Source organism: Zonotrichia albicollis, chromosome 30, assembly GCF_047830755.1.
Source record: "Zonotrichia albicollis isolate bZonAlb1 chromosome 30, bZonAlb1.hap1, whole genome shotgun sequence".
Lineage (NCBI taxonomy): Eukaryota > Metazoa > Chordata > Aves > Passeriformes > Passerellidae > Zonotrichia > Zonotrichia albicollis.
In genome coordinates, this window is record NC_133848.1 from 5,870,490 (window position 1) to 5,878,978 (window position 8,489).

The window sequence follows — 8,489 nt, forward strand, 5'->3', positions numbered from 1 at the left end:
TGTTGGGAAGTGGGATCAGGGATTGTGGGTTGAAGGGAAAGAAGGGGAAAAACTGGAGCAGAGCTGAGCACCCCGTAGAAATCAGGGAATTTTGGTTTTATTGCTGTGGTGCAGGTAGAACCCATGGAATTCCTGATTCGTCTCACATCCATGGACGAGTTGCCTGGGAAAAATTCCAAAGACCTCTTCTTCAAGGCTGCTTAATGACACTGAAATTTGTCATTGAAATTTGTACCTCTTTGTAGGCAAAGTTGGAGCCTTGAAAGGAATCCTCCCTTTCATTTTTCCAGCTGCCCGTGGACCTCTCTCCACAGGTACATTTGTGGTTGGGTTTCACTCCCAATTGCAGCTCCCCCAACGCTCTGGGTGCGCAGAGCTGGGTCTGTCCAGACGTGCAATCCAAATCCTACAATTAAATTAATGACACAGGTTTGTTTCTTTTGTTCTGCTGCCAGTTCTTGCCAGGATCATTGACAGCCCAGAGGACATTTCAGCCTCTGTCTCTATTTAAGAGTTTGGTTTTCTCCTCAGCTCCTGGCTCAGTTCCTAAAAGGCTCCTTGGAAAGTCGCTGTCCCGATAACTGAACTAAAATGAGTAAATGAGCTGAGCTGAGGAAATGCAGGTGTGACACGGATCCTTTGAAAGTTTCTGTCCTGATAGCTGGACTAAAATGAGTAAATGAATTGAGTTGAGGAAATGCAGGTGTGACACGGATCCTTTGAAAGTTTCTGTCCTGATAACTGGACTAAAATGAGTAAATGAATTGAGTTGAGGAAATGCAGGTGTGGCACAGCTCCTGCCTTGCCCTCAGGTGTGCTCCTCTATTCCAGACCTCATCCCCAGCCATGTCCTGCTACGAGCGATGTCCCCCCACGTCCTGCGGCCCCACGCCGCTGGCCAACAGCTGCAACGAGCCCTGTGTCCGGCAGTGCCAGGACTCCACCGTGGTCATCCAGCCGTCCCCCGTGGTGGTCACCCTGCCCGGGCCCATCCTCAGCTCCTTCCCCCAGAACACCACCGTGGGATCCTCGGCGTCCGCGGCCGTTGGGAGCGCTCTGAGCACTGAGGGAGTCCCCATCAACTCGGGGGGCAGCTCCTTGGGTTTTGGGGGCTTTGGGGGTTTTGGCTCAGTTGCTGGGCTGGGCAGTGGCTACAGCCGGCCCTACCGGCGCTACAACGCCTCCCGCAGCGGCTTCTACGGGCCCTGCTAAGGAGGGAGGAGAAGACCAGGAATGCTGAACCCCGACCCGTCCCTGGAGCAGGACTGAGCTCACGGTGTCCAAAGCGGGGTCAGATCCCCACAGCTCCACCTGAACCGAGTCCACCAGGCCCTGGAATGAGGCCACTGCTCCTGTTTTACTCCTGGGTGTTTCTGGTCCTCTCTGTAGCTCTGTTGCTCGGTGTACTTGGTACTACCTGGTGTAAAGTTTTAAATTTATGTTGTAGGTGGGATGTGGTTCTCAGGGTGGGCTGGAAGAAGAGCTCTGCCTTGGGAACATGTCCCCCTAAGCTGAGCCTTTCCCCCCACACCAACCCCTGGTGCTTTGCAGGGCTTTAATGCTCTTGTTGGGATTAATAAAATGATGATTTTATCATAATCTCCTGAGTCTCCTGATGGTTTTTTCCCTCCCCTCCTGTTCTTATTTGAAACTTTTTCAGTTTCATTTTTGTAGGTGAAATTTATCACTGAGTAGATCAGCAATAGTCTGGGGGAGTTGGGAAAGTTGGGAATGTGCAGAATCTTCAGCTCAGAGTGTGGAGAACTCCGAGCACCTCCAGGATCTGATTTAGATTTACAACAGCCACCAAAGGCACTAAACCACTCCATTATGGGGGGAAAAAAAGGGAAGAAATTCTCTTGTTGGGAAGGTTTGGGGCATTCCAATAAACCAGTTATACAAATAATGTCTGCAGCAGGTTGAGCTGTCCCCAGGAGTTAATCTGCTCATGGTTTATGTCCCAGCCTGGCATGAGATGAAAAACCTCACTCAAAGAGCTTCTTTCATCTCTGGGACCCGGCGTTCATTTCAACCCTTTGTTCCATCACACCCAGGGCTCTGGAGCCAACACAACACAACAAATTTCAATTCACGCAGTAATTTGTCAAGTCTTTGGTGCCTCACCTGTCCCGGGAGCTCCAGAGGCATTAATTGAGTGTGGGGAGTGCCAAACTCCACGAGCCAGGGTTGGTGTGTCCTGGTTCTCCATCCAAGGGCTCCAAACCTCTTGGATGAACTCCGGGGCTAATTAGGGAGCTGGAATCCCTGCCAGGCTGTTAATGAGGCCGTTCCCAAAATGGGATCTCCCCTCCAAGAGCAGAAGTTTCTGTGCCTGGAGGGGAGGATGAGGAGGAAGAAGCGTTCCTGGGTTATCTCAGTTTTACCCATGAAAAGGAAGCGAATTTTCCTTCGAAAAGATCCCTACTACAAGGAATGGATTTTGTAACATATTGAAAAAGATTCTGGGCTGTTGGGTTGTGGAGAGTTTGAGGAGAGGGAGGAGAAAGACTCTCCTTTCCTCCTTTTCTCCTTTTCTCCTTTCATAGAGAAACCTTTCTGTAGAACAGACTCCAAAAAAGAAGAGAATCTTCTTGTGGAGAAAATGGGAGGAGTTAAAGGATTTTAAGGAGATGAAGATTTAGCTTAATTTTATTTTTTTAAATATAAGTGATAGAAAAGTTTAATAAAATAATTAAAGTTTTTGAAGGTGTTTACCTTGAATTAGGTGAAGTCCTTTGAGTTCTCTAGACTCACCAATTTCGATTGAAGTTTTTACCCAGGGGTTGCAGGCGCCCAGATCCCCCATAACCTCGGGGAGCCAAAACTTTGCATATTTGAGCCATTAGTGAGAAATGGCAACTTTGAAGTCCTTTATTCCTCTGAAGTCCAAGCCCAGTCTTTGTACAAAGCCTCCTCATTTGGAGTTAATTCCTATCTTTTGCTGAGTTTTCCCCATCCCAGTTTTTTGCATCCTTTCCATGCAGGAATTTCCAGCAGGGACAAATCCAGCTGTGATAAATGGGATGAAGAGATGGGTGCAGCTTCTCCTGACACCACACAGCCTCTAACCCCCAAAATTTGAATTAATCTCCAACATCCAGCTTCGTGTTTAATTTGTCGTGAAAATTGCTGCACATCCTGGCAACTTACTGGGATTTTGGGCAGGAATGGGGGTGGGTCAGGCATGGAAATGATATTAAAATTCATGTTTGGGTAGAGAAATGCAGGATTGTGGGCGTTTGGGTTGGCTGTGGCTTGGAGAGGGACTTTGGGCAAGGGCACAAGGGCAGGGAGTGACAGGAAAAGAGGGGTGGGTCTGGAATGACAGAGAGGGGGCTTAGATGGAAAAAAACCCACTTTGTGCATGGGGTTTATCACAATTAACACTGTCAAATCCTGGCTCCCAGGGGATGGATCAGAACCCCAAATTCACCAGCCTGGGTGGCACCAAACCTTGTTCTGTGAGGAAGGTGGAGCTGGAACCCAGGGCAGCACTAATAACACTCATCCAATTTGAAATGTAATTAAAATCTGCATTTGAAAGCTCGCGAAAAACAGGTCTGAAAAACAAACAAAACCCTCCCGTTTTGGGTGTGTTGTTTTGCAGAGGTTCTGGTGAGTAAATAATTTCTCCCCTCGAGTGTGAATTAATTTCTGGAGCTCTTTTCTGCTGTTCCCAGCAGAATTCCAGCTGGGAATTCCACACTACCCCAGCTCCCTGCAGGAATTCTCTGCAGATCCATCCAGGAGTGAGTGACATTAATTTTTGGACAAAACCAGAAATCGTAACAGAAATTGTGTAAGTTTATTAGCCCAGACTAAGATGCCAAAGCACACCCCAAACCTGAGTGATTTTAAAGTTGTTTCGTGACAGAATCTGAATAAAATTAACAAGGAAATGAGCTCCAGTTGGGTGTGAAAATGGAGGATTTCACATCTCCCTGTGCCTTCAGGGGGGTTCTTTGAGGAGAGGTGAGGTCGCAGACTCTGCCTACCCCAAAAACCATCTCAGATCACACATCCACAGCTTCTTCTGCCTGGGTTGGGCAGCACATTCCAGACAGGAACAGGGAGTGGTTGCAAAACCTCCGAATTCCAGGCAGACGTGGCCAGAGGGGCTGAATTAAACACCTTAAACCACAGGAACACCTTGGGGTTCAAACAATTCCCAATCCAGGGGGAGCTGGATGAGCTGGAGAGGTGGGACTGGGCCAAGCCAAAGGGCAAAGTCCCAAATCCACGTTGGGCAACCCCAAGAATCCAGGGAGGGGATTCTGCCCCTCTGCTCCACTCTGGGGAGGTTCCACCTGGAATTCTGTCCAGCTTTGGAATCATGTACAGCTCTGGACCTGTGTCCAGCTCTGGAATGGTGTCCAGCTCCAGAATCGTGTCCAATTCTGGAATTGTGTCCAGCTCTGGAATAATGTCCTGCTCTAGAACAGCGTCCAACTCTGGAATCATGTCCAGCTCTGGAATGGCATCCAGCTCCAGAATCGTGTCCAATTCTGGAATAGCGTCCAACTCTGGAACTGCGTCCAGTTCTGGAATTGTGTCCAGCTCTGGAATGACATCCAGCTCTAGAACTGTGTCCAGTTCTGGAATCGTGTCCACCTCTAGAATTGTGTCTAGTTCTGGAACTGACCTGGATTATGGTGGGAACTCAAATGGCTCCACAAAGTCCTCACGGGCTCAGTCCAGAATTACTGAGAGAAAAGCAAAACTCAGGAGGAAACTCAGGAGCTGCAAGAATTTTACAAGAGGCTCCTAGCCTTTGAGGAACTAATTCTTCATAACGAGCTAATTAATTACAATTCAAATGAATTGCAGATGCCGCTCTTGCCAGGGAAATTCCCTCTGCTTCTCCGTGGATTTTGGGGTCACCTCTGTGCCTGCAGACTTTACCCAGGGATGACTGGGAGTAACCTCCCAGTTCCATTTTGATTAAAGATCTCTTTTTTCAGATGTTCAGTCACTCACAGGTGTCTCGGGAGGATGTTCTCACATTATGCAAAAAGTCTTAATTATAATCTGAATATTTAGGTCTGGCCTTGATGACAAAAATCTGTGAACTCTTTATTTGCTCACTTTAATTCATCTCAAAATCAGGCCATTAAGTCATTCTGAGAGTACAATAAAATAAAGGCTTTAGTTGGAACAATATTTATTGTAATTACTTACAAGGAAGTCTCCAAACAGATCTGAAATGTTGCCAGATCTGTTTTTAAATTCACAGCTGTATTTGAAACGTGCTTTGTGTTTTCCAAGCAAAGCTTGGATGAAGAAGGAATAAGAATGACGAAGAAAATTTTTAAAAAGATGAAAAGAAACCGTGGATGATGCTATGCAAGTTAATTCCTCAACTAACTCCTGGAAATATTAGGAAAAATAGAAAATAATTTTTTAAATAGCTGCTAATTCATTAAAATATTGAGAAATAGTGAGGAATGCACAGGTTAAAAACAGCCAAGGAATTTTTTTTGAGAATCCTTCTGAAATATGAGATGACTCGAGCCGAACCTTGAACTTTTCCTTTTTGATTTAAAATAAAGCAGCTGTAATTCCTGCAGATAGAAACAATGGCATCAATTTCACAGCCCAATTACTGCCCTGCACCCCCAAATCTTTGTAACATCTTATTAAATAAAATACAAGAATTCAGATCTAGGTCAGGGATCTGAAATGTGCCCAGGATGGGACATTTGCATGGTGGCACTCCAATAAAGCTGCTGATAAACTTTGAAGTCCTCAGGAAGCTCTGCCCAAGCCAAACGAGTTTCTGTTCCCAGGGGATCCCCACAGAGACAGCCCTAATTTAAATGTGATTTGCATGTCTCGGGAGTGGATGTGCCAGCAGAGTGAGAACCTCGGGGTTAATCCCTGCATCCAGGACTGCTGGTGGATTTGGGGTTGGAAAAGAGCTCTGGGATCACCAATCCCAACCTGTGATTGATCCCTTGATGTCCCCTCATTCCTGGGACACCTCCAGGGATGGGGACTCCAAACCTCCCTGGGCAGTCTCTTCTGTGGAAAAATTCCTTCTTTTTTCCAAAGAGCCTCTCCACACCTGGAGGCGTCTGAGAAATGAACAGACTTTGGGCTGGTGACCAGGTTGGGGTTGGGAACACCTCGATGGTCCTGGAGGTCTTCTCCAACCTCATGGAGCCTGTGGAAAGCAGCTGGAAACACCTGTGGCCTGCCTTCCAAAACCTGCATTTCTCCATGAATTCCCCCAGGATTTACCTTGCAGAGGAGGGCACTGCATTATGCAAATGAGGCCTAATCTCCTTTAATGACACCAAGCAGATCCCAAAGGGGTTTGAAGGCTGAATAAATCCCGCTGAATTAATCCCTGCAGTGTTCCCAGGAATGAACCCGGCCTGGAATATTTTAAGATGAAAGCACCCTGTGGTCAGATAGACAAACCACAAGATAAGGAAGCAAAGCAGTAAAAAACACAAATACTGAGGCAAAAAACCCTGTAATCAGTCGTGGCCCATAAATCACTTCTTGCACAAAGAGTGGCCCAAGTTGTTGGGCAACTCAAAACTCGGTATAAAAACCTGAGCAACTCCCGGCTCCCCAGCCACTTCTCTTCCCTCCTTTGCCTTCGCGAGCAAGGTGAGTTTGAACCTTTTGTTCTCTTTCTGAAGCCTTGATTTTGTAGCTTTTCCCTCACTCCTCTTGCCGCAGTTTCTTCTCAGAGGGAGGAAGGGGTTTTATAGCAGAGAAGGAGTTTTGTGTTGGTGGCGAGTTATAAAAATCATTAATTAGCCACGTTAGCTAAATGGCTATGGGTTATATATTAAATGGGTTATTTATTAAAGGGTTATTTATTCAGTTTGGGGATCCAGGGCAGTTTTAAGGTTGTGAAGCTGCACTTTAATATCAGCAGTGAATTCTTGGGCCTGTTCAGTTGCGTGACCACGTCCCACCAGAGCCCATGCAGAAATTTCAGCTAAGGCCAGAACACCAACAGCATTAAAAATCCAATTTCCTTCCCAATTCCCAACCCTGAAAGGACCCCTGGAGAGCTGCTGACAAACATCGGTGTAACTCAGCTCCTGTATTCCAGAATTCCCTCTGGCCACAGCCATGTCCTGCTACGACCTCTGTGCTCCAACCTCCTGCGGCCCCACGCCGCTGGCCAACAGCTGCAACGAGCCCTGTGTCCGGCAGTGCCAGGACTCCACCGTGGTCATCCAGCCGTCCCCCGTGGTGGTCACCCTGCCCGGGCCCATCCTCAGCTCCTTCCCCCAGAACACCACCGTGGGATCCTCGGCGTCCGCGGCCGTTGGGAGCGCTCTGAGCGCCGGGGGAGTCCCCATCAACTCAGGGGGCAGCTCCTTGAGTTTTGGGGGCTTTGGGGGTTTTGGCTACCCCGGGCTGGGCAGTGGCTACAGCCGGCCCTACCGGCGCTACAACGCCTCCCGCAGCGGCTTCTACGGGCCCTGCTAAGGAGGGAGGAGAAGACCAGGAATGCTGAACCCCGACCCGTCCCTGGAGCAGGACTGAGCTCACGGCCGCGGTTTTTGGGTGCCACACGAGATGCCCCCAGCCTGGAGTTAAAGGAGCTGTGGGAGTTTGGCATCTCCCCAGACCAGGCCTTTGCTTGTCTTTTGTTGTGCTTTACTTCGTGTTTCTGATCAAATGTCTTGTCCTGCTTTTTTGTTTTGTTTTGGTTTTTTTTCTTTTTTTTGTATTTGATAATAGGCAAAATATTAATTGTTGGCAATTGTTGTGCATGGCTGGATTAGCACAGGTTGTTCGTTGATGAAGAAGGAAGATTTCTGCTCGCTGAGTGTGTCTGAGTGGGTTCTGTCCTTACTGAACCATGGAAATGTACTCCTGACTTTTTCGTTGCTTCCTTCCCTTCCTCAACCCATTAAATTCGTGCTGCATCACCCTCCGAGTCTGCCTGGCCTTCTTTGCTCTCCCAGCCCCTTTTCCAGTGCCTTTGGAAGTCCCCAATTCCAGAAAACACCACGCAAATAATTTCAAAGGAGAACGAGTCAGATTTCGGTGGTGGAGAACTTTTAAAACCGAGCCTGAGACCCCTTATCCAAGGCAGAAAGGGACCCTGCAATGGGTGCCTCCTGCTGGGACATAAACAGGGAATTTTTAAAGATGTTTTATTTGTGAAAAGTGTTTTAAAAGAAGATAGCTCGGCTGAGCTTCCTAGGGGAAATGTGGAGGGAAAGAAGCAGCAATTGGGGCATCCTTTTTTGGGGTGCAGCATCTCCTGGCAGCTGAGCTCAGCCCCAGTGAGTTTGGGAGGGGAGGCGCAGAAGGATGGGGAGCGTTTCTCCCTTTGGAATTTGGTGGGTTGGGAAGCAAGCCTGGGACAGAGAGATTAAAGGACTAAAATTTAAAGAATTTTTAGTTCCAACCCTCTCTTAGGGTGTTTTAAGACAAAGCTGAGCTTTATCAGGCGTGGCTTTGCTCCTCCTGGATTGGGACGAAGGTGTGGTTTAGACACCCTGAAGGAAGAA

The 8,489-nt window shown here is 47.8% G+C and overlaps 2 protein-coding genes across 2 annotated transcripts; both read left to right on the forward strand.

Moving 5' to 3' along the window:
* The first annotated feature begins 846 nt into the window (after positions 1-846).
* On the forward strand, positions 847-1,212 carry LOC102061759 (feather beta keratin-like). The gene has a single exon (XM_005496941.2). It carries the CDS (start codon positions 847-849, stop codon positions 1,210-1,212), a length of 366 nt encoding a protein of 121 aa, XP_005496998.2.
* A 5,880-nt stretch (positions 1,213-7,092) lies between these two features.
* KRTAP13-1 (keratin associated protein 13-1) lies at positions 7,093-7,455 on the forward strand. The gene has a single exon (XM_005496944.2). The coding sequence runs from the start codon at positions 7,093-7,095 to the stop codon at positions 7,453-7,455; it is 363 nt and encodes a 120-aa protein (XP_005497001.2).
* The last annotated feature ends 1,034 nt before the right edge of the window (positions 7,456-8,489 follow it).

Bases quoted from the DNA above. Each gene is read 5' to 3' on its own strand.
- LOC102061759 (XM_005496941.2), top strand. From the start codon at position 847: ATGTCCTGCTACGAGCGATGTCCCCCCACGTCCTGCGGCCCCACGCCG.
- KRTAP13-1 (XM_005496944.2), top strand. From the start codon at position 7,093: ATGTCCTGCTACGACCTCTGTGCTCCAACCTCCTGCGGCCCCACGCCG.